Source organism: Lissotriton vulgaris, chromosome 5 (assembly GCF_964263255.1).
Source record: "Lissotriton vulgaris chromosome 5, aLisVul1.2, whole genome shotgun sequence".
NCBI classification, from domain to species: domain Eukaryota; kingdom Metazoa; phylum Chordata; class Amphibia; order Caudata; family Salamandridae; genus Lissotriton; species Lissotriton vulgaris.
In genome coordinates this window covers 197,273,494-197,288,186 of record NC_141693.1, presented here as the reverse complement: position 1 = coordinate 197,288,186, position 14,693 = coordinate 197,273,494, and the positions used below count along the sequence as shown (strand labels likewise).

At 43.9% G+C, this 14,693-nt stretch overlaps 1 protein-coding gene across 1 annotated transcript in view; it reads left to right on the top strand.

The window, feature by feature from the left end:
- The window catches only part of MAN1B1 (mannosidase alpha class 1B member 1), a 387,442-nt gene that overhangs the window by 44,163 nt on the left and 328,586 nt on the right, over nt 1-14,693 (top strand). The window contains exon 2 of the mRNA XM_086921150.1: nt 13,091-13,199. Within this exon, the coding sequence (XP_086777276.1) occupies nt 13,091-13,199 (109 nt within the window). The remainder of the gene's footprint in view (nt 1-13,090; nt 13,200-14,693) is intronic.

The following is a 14,693-nucleotide window of genomic DNA, read 5'->3' as shown; positions in this document are numbered from 1 at the left end:
CTACGGCAGAGGTCATTATTGGGGCCTAGACCGACCGAGCTGGAGCTGGACTGAAGCTATAGACGGGTGCTGACATTGCATGGCACAACGGTACTGGTGAGACCGGAGTGACGGCACCCTGGCTCGCGCAGCGGACGCGGGATTGCAGTAGGTGGTAGGCGCGCCAAAGGAGTGACTGGTGAGGCGGAGCGGTGCTGGGAGCGGGGGACAGCAGCTACGAGAGACCCGCGGCTTCTGCGGGGCGGAAGGCCGAGGCGCTGTGTGCATCAAATTCCTCGGGACGCGGACTACCTGAGGGTTGGCAGGAGAAGTCCCAGACGTCTCCGGTACCTGATTACATGGCGGATAGTGGTGATATCGCGGGGGACTGGCGACGCCAAATAGCACGTGGCTGATGTGAGTCTGCTCCGGAAAGCACCACAAAATGGCGGCGGACATCGTGACTGTGCCTAACTGATGGTAACAGTTGTTGAGCGCTACGGGAAGCTAAGGCTGTCCAGTATATGAGGTGAGGAAGCCTGCTTATCCAAGTATTTGTCAGCTGGAAGGGACACTGTGTACGACTATTGAAGGTGGTTTTTGTTCTCGAAGGCCTAGCTGGATGTGGTATGGATGAGATGTCTGGCCGCGTTGACAAATGGTGATGGCTCCACCACTTTCCACGATCACTGCTTTCTGCTGAAGCTCTGGTAGCGACATAACCCACAGGATAGATCACAAGAGTGCGACAAGTGGGTCTTCAGTGACTGAGACGCGTCACGTAATACCGACTACCGAGGAGCAGAGCACAGCGATAATATGTCGGGGCATTAGTCGGAGGATAGTGTCATTGCATCGGAGGGTGGAACACTGTAGTGGGGACTTGGTTTATCGGCGCTGCCCGGGGAGTCATCGCCTCAGCTGAGGTCGCAGGGGTTTGATCGGCCTGGGCACTCAGGGATAACCGTCACAGACCGACTGGATGGTGTGTTGATTGGATACGGGTGGCGCAATATGGGCAGACTGGACTCCCGACAACCATGCCTTACCTTTGAAGCCAAAAGGGCACCCAAAAAGTTGCCTGCGGAGGAAGAGGCCAATACGCCAGAGGGGGCGGTCCTTTCGTACCCTTGCTCTGACAGCGACATGCATATTATCCTCACTGAAATGCGACAAGGCTTCGCGACTATAGCGGACAAGGTGGATGTGCGAACGACCCGCATGGATAATATAGCATGCAAACTTGACAACCATGACACCCGGCTTCAAGAAGCAGAGCAGCGGATATCAGATTTGGAGGACGTTGCGGAACAACTTAAAACAGCTGTGACACAAATGGACAAGCTTATGAGAATAATTGATGCCATGAACGAGGACATTGAAGCTCGCAGCGGCCGCAATAACGTCAGAATTTTAGGTGTGCCTGAGAGCACCAATACGGGGCGCCTAGAGCATTACGTCAAAAAAATGTTGACTGCAGTCACCACCGAGGGTGCGCTCTCGGCCCAATTTATAGTAGAGGGCGCATAGATCGCTTGGCCTGAGACCGCCTCCTGGAGCAATCCTTGGCCCATTATAGCGCGTCTTCTTAATTAACGGGACCGCGACGCAGTCTTAAGGGTGGCAAGAGAGAAACAACAACTAAACTAAAACGGAGTCAACTTCACCATCTTTCCTGACTTCATGGTGAGGGTACAAGAGGAGTGAAGAAAGTTCAACGGAGTGAAGCAGAAGCTACGACAGGAACAGGTGGATTACGCTTTATTATACCATGCACATCTTCGTATCACACATCAGGGAAAACAAGTTATTCATACAGCGCCACAATCGGTGGAGAAATTCTTGAAGGCGCTGAAGCGTCGTAAGACTGCCTCGGCTGGCCAGGAGGAGCTGGAAGAAGCGTTGCTTTCAGAAGTCGAATGACCATACACAGCGTTGCTGCGGAGTCTGTGAAGGCGAGAATATACATGTACTAGTGTGATGCGACTGTAGGAGGTACTGACACTGGACAACTGTAATGTATAACCGATTTTTTGCATTGGGGTATATTGTCTGCTAATGCTAAGTTACTTGCCAATTTTTTCTGCTAGGGGGGCGTAGTACGCTTAGTGGCTTTCACCGGACACCCTTGCTAGTATTGGGGACTAACAAGAGCTAGCGTTCCCTAACTAGAAGCAAGGTTTGAGTGCGTCACCTGGAGGGTCACCCCAATGGGAGTACCCCTGTTGAAGTTTGGGTTGGGCATGTTGGGGGGGGGGGGGGAGAGCGATGTGGGGTCTGGCTGGCATGTTTGGGATGCTTCAGTGGGTGGGGGTGGCGGGGCAGGGAACGTTTTTTTACATGCGGAGGAGGGAGGTACTAAAGTGTTTGGTCCAGCTGGGAACAATGCAGAGAAGCAGCGGGAATGTATCTGATTGTGCTGCAGGAATGTTGTATTGCATACTCGGAACAGGATGGCGGGGACTTGTAATGACTCATCTCTGACGATATTGTCTTGGAATATAAGAGGGCTGAACGATGCTAGGGAGGGTACGAAGATCTTAGCGTACTAAGAGCGTCAAGTGCATGTGCATTATTACAGGAGACTCGTATACATCCACACTCCCATAACATTTTCGCTAGCAGGTGGGCGAATGTCCGTCTATTTTCATCTTACTCTTCATACGCCAGGGGCACTGCCATATTGATTAACAGATCTATACAGTTTTTAGTTTTGGGAGAGCTACTGGATCCATATGGAAGGTACGCTATGGTGTGGGGCAGATTAGGAGGAGACACTGTGACCTTAGTGAATTGTTATGCCCCGGATGTTGACACACCTGAATTCTTTACAACACTGTGGGGTTGGATTTTGAATGTTGGGTCCACACACATTATATGGGAGGGGAGATTTTAATGTTGCATTGAGGCCTGTTCAGGACAGGGCGGATAGGAATGCACGCTACAATAGCCGGTCTAGAGAAGTCCTGCAGGGCATTGTGGATGAGAATGGATTGCTGGATAGTTGGCGTTTTGTTTATCCCTGGATACTGGAAGGGACACCCTTTACATCTCACACTGGCACATGGGCGCGCATTGATTATTGTTTAATTTCCCGAGGGCTAAGCACGGGGCTCATGAGGGCTGCACATCTAGCTAGAATATATTCTGACCATTGCCCTGTGTTGATACAGCTGCGTGTGCCCGGATTTGAAAGACCCAGATTGCAATGGCGGCTCCAGCCTACTGCACTATTGGATGAGGTATTTGACGGAACTAGGGGAGGAGATTGCTGTGTTTTTCCCTCGAAACAAGGGGGTCCGTGGAAAGTGTCGAAGTGGTGTGGGAGGCATTTAAAGTTACGGTACGCGGGTACTGTATCTCCAAAAGCTTTGGGGTGTTGAGGGACATACAGAGGTCGATTCGAGTCTTGGACCAGGACCAGGACCTAAAGGGGTTGGAAGAGAGTATGATCCATGGAGGGGTGGGGAAGGTGCATGAGGATTTTAGGGCTAAATTGTCGGAATACGAAGAAGAGGCTGCGAGAGAAGCTAAGTTTGGGAGGAAACACTGAAGGGCACGTAGGTATTGTGAAGGGGAAAGGCCTGGAAAGGCGTTAGCAGAGATTAATAGAAACCCACGTTTTAGTACTAGTATCTTGGAAATTAGCAAGTCAGAGGGAGGGACCCGTCGAGACACTGTGTTAATATTGGACATATTCACATCACATTAAAGGCAATTGGGGAAACATCCTTTACAATGAAACTTTTTCCACGCAGTACCTTTACAACGCAGGATTTACAACGCAAGTCGTTACTACGACTTGCGTTGGAGGGAGCTGTAGGATAGGGAATCGTTTAATTTACTATCCAAAACCTTCCCTACTATCCACGGGGACTGGAGTTGGAATAGTAAATGAAACTATTCACTATCCAGCGCCCCCAATGCAAGTCGTTGTAACGACTTGCGTTGTCAAACCTGTGTTGTAAAGGCATGCGTGGAAAAAGCATGCGTTGTAACAACATACATCCGGCAATTGTACACCACGCAGAGTATGGGGGAGGTGGGGCTTGATCACTTTCTGGAGGATATTGGCCTTTGTTGGCTAAGCGATATACATAGGACATTCCTCAGTGCACCGCTAGAACTCGATGAGATCAGGGAGGCGATAATGTCGCTTAAGAACGGGAAGGCACCTGGACTGGACGGACTTCCCGCTGAATTTTACGAATGCTACATTGACATTATGGCCCCGTTGTTGCGGGAGGTGTTTGAGGAGTCGCTGGAGATGGGGATCCTGCCTCGGTCTATGCGAGAAGTGGTGATCACATCCCTCCTGAAACCTGGTAAAAATCCTACGGCCTGCGACTCTTACCGCCCGTTGTCACTGATCAACTGTGACGCAAAGATTTTAGCTAAAGTACTTGCTACACCGCTATCCCTACTGATGACAAAGATTATACTTCCGGATCAGGCCGGTTTTGTCCCCAGTAGATTTACTAATCACAACTTACGTACCCTGTTCTTCATGATCCAGATGGTGGCGCCTGAGTTCCTGGTCGCTGCGATTTTTTTAGATGCCTCAAAGGCGTTTGATTCGGTTGAATGGAAGTACTTATTTACAGTTCTGCAATGTATTGGATTCCCTGACATATTTATAAAATGGATGAAATTGCTCTATACTCAACCCACTGCTCGTATTCTTATAAATGGTCATCTTTCCACTTCACTAGAAATAACGCGGGGTACAAGGCAGGGATGCCCTCTATTCCCTCTTCTTTTTGCCATTGCGATAGAACTGAATGCGTGTCGGCTCCGACAACTTTATTGTGACAGTGCGTTTAAGTGCTTTCAGCGACAAATTGCGATCTCCCTTTATGCTGATGACTTCACGCTCTATGTTACGGACCCGCAACCTAATTTGAACCCCTTGCTGCGAGAATTTGTGGGGTTTGGTGGATTGTCTGGGGTGAAAATCAATTGGGGAAAATCTCAATTTTTCCCGCTCACACCCGCAGTTACAGAGTTTTCCTTGGACTATCCCCTCGAATGGTGTCACTCAGATCTCCGATATTTAGAGTTCCAAGTGTCTAGGGACAGGGAAGAGCCGCTCAGACTCCATTACGGTGCGGTGATTACTAAATTGACCTCCAGCGTCACAAGCTGGATTTCTTTGCCACTGTCCATGGCCGGCAGAGCATCACTCATCAAAATGGTGATACTGCCACGCTTTTTATACCTTTTTTTAAACATCACTTATTATCCAGGAAACTTTTTCTTTAAACTGTTGCGTACTGAACTAATTCAATTATTCAGGGGTGGGAAGCAACCACGACTTAAGTGGTCGGTTCTGACGCAGCCCTATGATAAGGGTGGCTTTGATGTTCCCGATTTTTAAGTATATTATATGAGCGCGCAGGCTCATTATGCCTATCATTGGATGGCGCCTATGCCTTTTATTCCTCAAATAGCGGCGGAGGTTTGGGTGGCACATCCCCTTCCCTTGAATGGCCTTATACATGGCCCGCTTGATGCCTTAGAGATGCCACCCACAACAGTGACATGCACGAAGGACGCTTGGGGACGAATAGCCAAGCTTTTACGCGTTACGCTGTTATATTCTGCACGATTGCCTCTAACTTACCATCTCAAATTGGTGTTTTTTGCAAGAAACGGGGTTCAAAACACTTTGCCGGCGTCTTAAAATAACCTCTTGGGGGGACCTGTTCCGTGGGGGGCAGTTTCGGTCCCTGGACCTGTTTTTTGGAGAGACACATCCCACACCACTCAAGAGCTTTTATTATGTACGATTAAGACCGGGAGTGCGGGACATCTTACCGGACTTCCCTCATGAACCTGAAAATCTATTGCTGCTGCATTATATGCTAGGTTCAGCAAACGGGACACACTTGGTATCTAGTATATATCGCAATATTAGGATGCAGCGGCACGGGGATGAAGGATCAGCTCGACTGCGTTGGGGCGGGGACATGGGTAGGGAAATCTGCTGCGCAGTGGAGCTATTGCTGCGGAATTACAGCAAACATATCATCTAGCTGCAGGCTCAAGATTATTCATTATAGGTTTTTGCAAAGGCAGTACTACACGCCGGCTAGGAAATATAGGTTCCATCTGTCTGACAACGATAGATGCGGAAGATGTAGGAGTGAGGGTGCTGGCTTTATGCATCTGGCGTGGGCATGTCCTGGTGTCTGGGAGTACTGGACGCAGGTGAATTAGGCTCTTGAAACAATGACGGGGGTCACATTGCATAGAGATCCACTAACTATGCTGTTAGGTTCACTTTGCCCATACCCAAGCAGTGTAGAAAGTTCCTAGATGTTACCCTACTGTTGGCCAGGCGACGGTTGCCATGTCGCTGGGGAAGGGGGAGGGCCCGAAGTTCAAGGACTGGCTCAATGATGTGATCTATTGTCAAGAGCAAAATGCCATCTATGCTGAAACACAACCGATGGCCAGTAGGTCTAGAGATATCTGGGGGCCACTGAAAACTTACCTTATACACACTACAGAATCGGACTCAGAAGGTTCAATGCATGATAATGTCCTAGGGAACGGGGAGGCAGAATAGGTGGCCGTAATATCGTTACATGGTCTCATCAGTACATATCCTGCTATTTGTAGATGTGTTATGCATGGGGTGATAGGGGTTTATCGTAATGTTATCAAGGACTGTGAATGTCTCAGGATATTTGTTGAGAACGATCTGTATTGCTGTGCATTCTTCTTATCTTTTCAGAGCCTGTATATGTTCTGGTTATGCTACGATCATTGACCTGTTCTTGCCCTTGCTAGATTGGACTCATCAGACCTGTAGTTTGTTGGTGCGGTCTGTATCATGCGCACCTTATTGATGTTCCTACCTTTGTATCTGCTGCATGATAATGCATGTAATGGACCACACATGACTGTGCATCTGTATATTATGCAAATTGATAACAAAAATAAAGTAAAAAAAAAAAAAGAATTACAACATTTTTTACTTCAAATTTTTTGTAAGCATTAAAAGTGAAGTGACAGTGGTTCTGTGGCTATGTGTATTATTTCCATTTTGTGCAACCATCATATGAATTTGATGGTGATCTTACCCCCCTGTCGCTGACAATAAAGCTATTTTCACTTTTACGTTGTTAGATTGTGTTATATTGCTTTTGCCTATTACATGTATTATTCATAATCTGTTATCTGTCCTTTCCCCTGTTCTATCCCTTTAAGTACATTGTGTATTTATGACTCTGTGGTACATGCTCTTCAGTTGCCTTCATTCTCCTCAGAATGTTCCTTTGGTCATTCTGCAACTGCTACATGAGGTGTTTGTACTGTGCCTTCAGCATTAAACCTTATACTTTAATTTAATTTGGATTTTGCATCTTCTTTTTGGATTTCTACACTGGTGACGAGGGAAAATTGTACCTGCTACATTCTACGGGCACAGGAGCCGTACTTTCGGATTGTAAGAAAATAACTTTGTTTTTTTACCTTTCACCGCTAACAGATTTGAAGGATTTATTGTCTTAGCACGGAGAATTGTTGGTCTGGTCGTCCGTTTCTCAACTTTCCAGCTGCTTGTTTGGTGAATCTGAAGATTTTAATAACTTTTGCCAAGATCTTACCTTTGGCATCTTTTGAAATTATGCTACAGCCATCGTTCTCGTGCTGGGTGTCATCAGAGTTGCCGTCATCGAGACATCGTTGTCGTGCTGAGCGTCATCGAAGTTGTCAAGGTTGCCGTTATCAAATTTGCTGTCATTGTTGCCAAGGTATCATTGCCAAGCACCTACGCTCATACGTCACTACGTGTGCGCACACAGACGTCATTTCGTCATCTCGCAACGCAACGCGACGCCATTTTGGATTGGGATAATCGTCGGAACAAGCAACCGGCAATTGTCGTAACAGACAACCGGCAATCTTTCCCATTTTGGATTGGGATAATCGTCGGAACAAGCAACCGGCAATCGTGGTAACAGACAACCGGCAATCTTTCCCTGCAATTTTTCTTTTGCAATGGATCGACGGATTGTTTGCTTCTACGTTTTGGCGGATTACTGTTTTTCAGCATTTTAACTTGGGCGCGTTGCACTTATTTTGCACATCGATGCGCACAATTTATTCTACTGTTTTGTGAGGTACTTTTGACTGTTGACAACATTCTGTTTAATCTTTTTAAGAAATAAGACATTATCAATCTTGCCAATGTTACTGTAATCCTACGTATTTTAAGTTAGCTATTATCATATTAGAATTCTTTTGTAATATTCAGGCTCCATTATTTTAATATCATTCTTTATTATTGTACTTGTCTCATTTTTGCTGTTTTTGTTTTGTTGTCACAATGCAATTCGAACCTCCCTCCAAATTTTTACAATCTAAAGGTGAACCTCCCATTCCTTGGAAGAGTTGAAAGGAAGAATTTTTAACTTCTATTAAAGCTATAGATGGTGAACGCATGGGTAATGAAAGAAAGAAAAACCTATTATTACATTGTTTAGGCTCAGAGGGACAAGCAGTTTTTAGGGCATTACCAACAGTTCAGGGAGAGTTAAGTGTTTATGATGAAGCACTACAAAGTATGGAAACTAGATTTAAGCCTACAACCAGTTTGGCTCTCAATAGATATAAGTTTTATACTCGAGCACCAAGAGAGTCAGAATAGTTTGATGATTTTTTGACAGCTCTCAGGTCTTTGGTTATTTCGTGTGAATTTGGAGGAATGACCGATGCGATGATAAGGGACCAGATTATTGTCATTGTAAAGAACAAAAAGACACAAGAACAGCTATTGTTCCTAGGGAATCCAAATTTGCATGATTGTATCTCTACTGCGAAAGCTATTGAACAGTCTGAAAAATTGATAAAATCTATAGAAGATACTAACAAAGAGTGATAAAGTTAGTAAGAGTGTGGACGACGTTTGTGCCATGAATAGTTCTAACAAAACCTATAATGTTAATAAGAATAGTGAGAACCGTGTAGTGTGCTTTAGATGTGGGAGTCTCAACCATGTTGCTTCTTATAGGTTCTGTCCAGCATTAGGTAAGGAATGTACAAAGTGTGGAAGGATAGGACATATCGCGAGAGCTTGTAGGGATGAGAAGAAGAATAATTTCACCAAAGGTAGGAATTTTGCTAAAAAAAATGATGTTTCTTGTGTATGTTGTACTCATTTGGTTAATGCAGAAAGTTGTGATGAAAAAGGAATGGTAGTTTCTTTAGTTGATCTCTGTGCTTTGGATGGTGAAATCTTAAATTCACCAAAATGATTTGTAAAGTTTTTGGAGAAAGATTTGGTACTTATGGCAGATTCTGGTTCTCCCTGGACGATCATTACTGAAATTTATTTCAATTAAAAATTTTCTGATAGTTCTTTATTCAAGATTTGAGTTGTCCGGATATTAGTGCTCAAGGTTTTGATGGTTAATCTATTGATTTTTCCGGTTGTCTTTCTTCTGAAATTCAGTTTAAAGATAGAAGTGCTTGGATTAAACTTTATGTTGCAAGGAAAGGGATGAATGTGTTAGGTTGGAGAGACCAATGGAAACTAGGGATAATATTAAATCCTCGTAACAAGGAACCTGTCATGGTAGTAGAGGGGAGTGGAAATAGTGAAACTATAAAGTTGTTTGACAATGAATTTCCTGATGTTTTTACTGAGAGTTTAGGGAAACTCAATGGGTTTACACATTTAATAAGGCTTAAACAAGGTGCCTCACCGGTTAGACAAAAACTTAAGAATGTCTCTATAAATGTAAGAGAAGATTTGAGTAAAGCGTTACAAGAGATGTTAGATAATGGTGTCATAGAAGAAGTGGAGTCATCAGAATGTGTTTCTCCGATATGTTTTGGCACGGAAGGCAGATACATCTTTAAGATTGTGCATTGACTTTAGGGCTTTGAATTCCAACATACTTGTAGATTGTCATCCTTTGCCCAATATAAATGAGGTGGTCAGCATGTTGGGTGGGGCCACAATATTTTCCACTCTGGATCTTCGATCTGCATATCATCAGGTTGAGCTGGCCAAGGAGTCAAGTCACATGACAGCCTTCATAACCCTGCAGGGTCTTTATCAATTCAAAAGGACGCCTTTTGGATTGGCATCTGCTGCTTCCGTTTTTCAGAGGTCTATGTGCTATCTTTTTAGAAATATGCAATAATATGTAAAATGCTTTCAGGATGATATTTTGATATTCTCACCTGATTAAGATACACACACAAAACATCTTAATAATGTTTTCAATGTATTGAGAGAGAGTTTGGGTTGACTCTCAGGAAGAACAAATGTAAATTGTTCCAAGACACGGTGGAATATCTGGGTCATACAGTGTCTAAAAATGGAGTTGAACCTAAAAAAAACCTTGTGGACGGAATTCTAAAAGCTCCAGCGCCAGATTCAAAAGACAAACTTCTCGTTCTTCGGAATGTGCGAATATTACAGTAAGTTCATCAAGGATTTTGCTTCAAAAATGGAACCTTTGCGAGAGTTGACAAGAAAGAACAAAGAGTTTCTTTGGAATGAGGAACAACAAAGGGCATTTGACAATATAAAAGGAGAAATTATTTCAGCTCCTACTTTGAAACCTTTTTGTATCAACAAAATGTGTATTCTTACGGTTGATGCTAGTCTGTATGGTTTGGGGTGTGTGTTGTCCCAACAGGCAGGTAATCAAGGGTGGAATGTTGCGTTTGCGCCCAGAACACTGAACATGACTGAAAGGAGTAATGCTGTTATCAAGAGAGAATTGTTTGGGTGTGTGTGGGGAGTTGAACATTTCCGCAATTACATTTGGGGAGCGCGTTTTGTTTTAAGAACTGACCACAAACCGTTGGTTTCTATTTTATCTCCTGGAGGTGGACAGAATGCTGCTGCTCGTATTGCCAGGTTGATGTCACGTTTGCAAGAGTATAATTTTTCAGTGGAATATGTTCCAGGGAAAATAAATGTTACGGCAGACTCTCTCCAGACTTCCTTGTTGTGCAGGTGAAGAGGTTGAAGTGGAAGAAGTTGTTGCTGGTATAGAAGAAATTCTTACTGGTAGTTTCAAGTCAATTTCTAAGGAGATGTGGGACAAGGCAATGCAAGAAGATTCTGTTTTATCTGAGGTTATCAACTATACCAAGATTGGATGGCCTGTGAAGTCAAGTGTGTCTGCTGAACTTTCTCTTTTCTGGAATGTGTGCGATGAGTTGGTAGTGGAAGGAGATTTAGTTTTTCGGAAAGGCAAATGCATTCCTCCAGTGTCACTATGGAATCATATATTAAATGTGTGTCATGAGACTCATTTGGGTATGTCTCCCATGAAAAGACTGATCAGAAATGATTTTTGGTGGCCGGGAGTTGATAAATTTGTGGATAGGTTTGTGAGGGAATATTCTGAGTGCGCAAGCAGTGAAAAGATGCTTAAGTGTGATTTCCCCTCCGCTTGTACCTATTCGCTGGCCAGATTTTCCGTGGCAAAAAGTGGATTTGATATTGCTGGTCCGTTCAACTTTTTGCCCCAAGATTGTAGGTTTGCTCTTGTAATGGTGGATTACCATTCCAAATGGGTGAAGTTGGTACCACATGCTAATTCTATGACTGTCATTTCATTTTTAAAAGAAGCTTTTGCCCGTGAAGGGTATCCTGAGGTACTTATTACCGATAATGGGGTGCAGATGAGGTCGAGTGAGATGTCTGATTGTCATAAGTTTCTTAACATTCGTCATTTCATTACTGCTGTATACGAGCCACAAGGCATGGGCAAGTTGGAAGGTAAATATGTATTTATGAAAGGTATAACAGGGTACTTAAACAAGACATTTTGTGGGCAAGGAATTTCGGATCTTTGTGGAAGGATAAGTTGAGAGAAAACTTATGGTTGTATAGAATTACACCTCAATCCACAACAGGTAGAGAACCTGTGTCAAAACTTTGTCCGTGGTGGTTTAAAAATGTTGCTGGGAATCCAAAGGTTGAGCTTGATCAAGCTTTTGTAGCTCAAAGGGTTGGAAGGAAGCAACAACAAAATAAAATTGAATGTGATCCTCGAATGAAAGTGAAGGAGCCTTGTTTTGTGGTGGGTGACTGGGTTAGGATACGTAAACCCGGAATCCTATTAAAGGGTGAAGCGAAGTTTGGAAGACCTGTGAAAATTATAAAAGTGTTTTGCAACAGTGTTGTCACACAAGATGGTAAAGTCTGGAACGCCAAGCGAGTTGCTAAATGTGCTAATGTATAATTTTTCTCATTTTTCTTATTGTAATTCTTCTTTTTCTTTAAGGAAAGAGATGTGTTATATTGCTTTTGCCTATAACATGTATCATTTATAATCTGTTATCTGTCCTTTCCCTTTAAGTACATTGTGTATTTATGACTCTGTGGTACATGCTCTTCAGTTGCCTTCATTCACCTCCGAATGTTCCTTTGGTCATTCTGCAACTGCTACTTGAGGTGTTTGTACTGTGCCTTCAGCATTAAACCTTATACTTTAATTTCATTTGGATTTTGCATCTTATTTTGGGATTTCTACAGATTGTTTCTTTAAATTATTGTTTTCTAAAATATAACTTTTGCGATTAGTTCCTGCGTTTTTTCCTTCTCTTTACATTAAAGGTACATGAGCATTTGTACTTAATGTTTTTCTCCATCCCGCTGGGGATGCTTCGATAACGTGTATTTCGTTTAACCCCTTAAGTGCTGCCTCGGTGCATTGGCCGACGGCAGCACTACCTCCCCAGTGCTGCGCACGACCATTGGACGTCCATTCAGCACTAATTCCAATGGACAGCGCAGCACTGGGGAGGAATGTTTAATAGCATCTATGAGGTTAATCTGGCAGGTGGTAGATTTAGTTACAAACATAAAGTGTTTTCATATAGCTACATGGCAGCCATAGAGAACCTTTCTCTGAAAGCCAAGGCTACAAGTTATGTTTTGTGACTAACCATTGTCTCTGACTTCCTGTATATGACCGGATTTAGCCATGAGATGATCTGAGCTGATTTCACAAGGTTTGTTTGTTATTGCGCTGAACAGTTTTGCTAAGCTTGTCTTTTTTTATTTTCAGGGCCGAAGTTTTTCCATCTGCTTAATGCATGTCAGTAAAAGTTTGTTCTTTTTATCTCGTTTAAGAAATGGAAACAGCTGTCGCGCCTGCAGCGGAGTGTGATTCTCTTCTTGTTTGCCTTCCTGGCAGTCCTTGGCCTTGTTTCTTATTCCAACCTGGGGGACTACTGGAAATGTAAGTTATCATCCTACTTAATCCTATAATAGATCAGAGAGCTGAAAACAACATTGGCGATTGGATAAATGTGCTGTTGAAAAATGTTTTTAAACAGTTGGTTTTCAGTTGCTACATTTGTGAGTTTCACATTGCAGCACAATCAAAAGCTATTCTGGTTGTTTCTTTGAACACTGCTTCAGCATTTCATTTTAGCTTTTCAGCTTGGGCTCTTCTCTTTTTAGGTCTGGCGTTAGTCAAGATTTTGTGATCTGTTAGTTTTTCATTCACATTTTCTCCCACCCACTGCAGTGTACAGCATTGGGCACTGGGTCGGCCCACTTCAGTTATTGGCTAACTTCACTGTGAGTGACTGCATTCTGCTTTTTCACAAGGAACACATCCACACAGTAGTTGTCTCAAGAGCCAAGGTCTCCTATGGCAATGTGTCCCTTTGAGACCGTTGTTTATTTTATATTGGCTATCTTTTTTTAGATTGATCAGGGCCCAGCAGCAGTCCGCACAAAAAAGTTTTGCTAAAACCATGTCATAGCAAAAAAGCCTTGACAAAGCCAAAGGGGTGGCTGCAATACCAGATCAATTGTTTTTGACAACGTTTTTTTTTGCTTCAGCCCACACTACAGCCATTTGTTATCAGGAGTATTAGACATGAAGTATAACGTTTTGTTATTTTACCAGCTGTATGAGTCCACATGGGCTAGATAAGCACAGCTAGGAAGGATTATAACAAAAGAGCCTATTTCCAATGGTAATAGCACATTCCACTCCTAGTCCCTCATGAAGCCGTGGTCGCATGGCTGCCTGAGTAGGCAGAGCTAAGCATATTGCTAGTCTCTGCACACTGCAATTCCACTTGTACCTGCTTTTAATGGGTTTTGGGTCTGACGCTGATCCACTACGGCAATATGTGCACAGTGGGAGAGTGAAGTCTGAGAAAGGCACCGACTATCACAATGTGTCAGTGCTTTATCTGAGGTGCAGAGTGGTGTGAAATGTGCACTAAAGGCTGCATATAAACAACTGCAGAGAGTTTGTTGTAGTGTATTGCTAATAGGTGGGGAAGGAGATCCGGAGTGGAATTCTACAATGTCCCAGAAAATAACTAGTGGATAGGAGGTGATGGGACCCTGAGGTTGAAGTGATGGGGGGGTGAGGGTAGCTTCCAAGGGAAATGAGGGTGCTCTTGGGAGGAGGGGAGTGACTGCTGATCCGCAGTGGACTTAGAGAGGTCAGTGTACAGTAGGTAGGGACACCCTCTGGAGGAGAAAGGCCAGGTTTGTCATGAGAGGAATTCAGGAGATATTGGGCATGAGTCCTTTTATTCACCCCTTATTTCTTGACTCTGAGAGCAATGCGATTGATCTTCTTGACCACTTCTGGATCAGTGAGGTGGGGCTTCTGAGAAACTAAAGATTAGAGTCATAGACCCTTGGGTAGGAGGGGCCAAAATGCTGAAACAACGTGGTAAGTGGTATTTACAAAGTCTTCTTGACT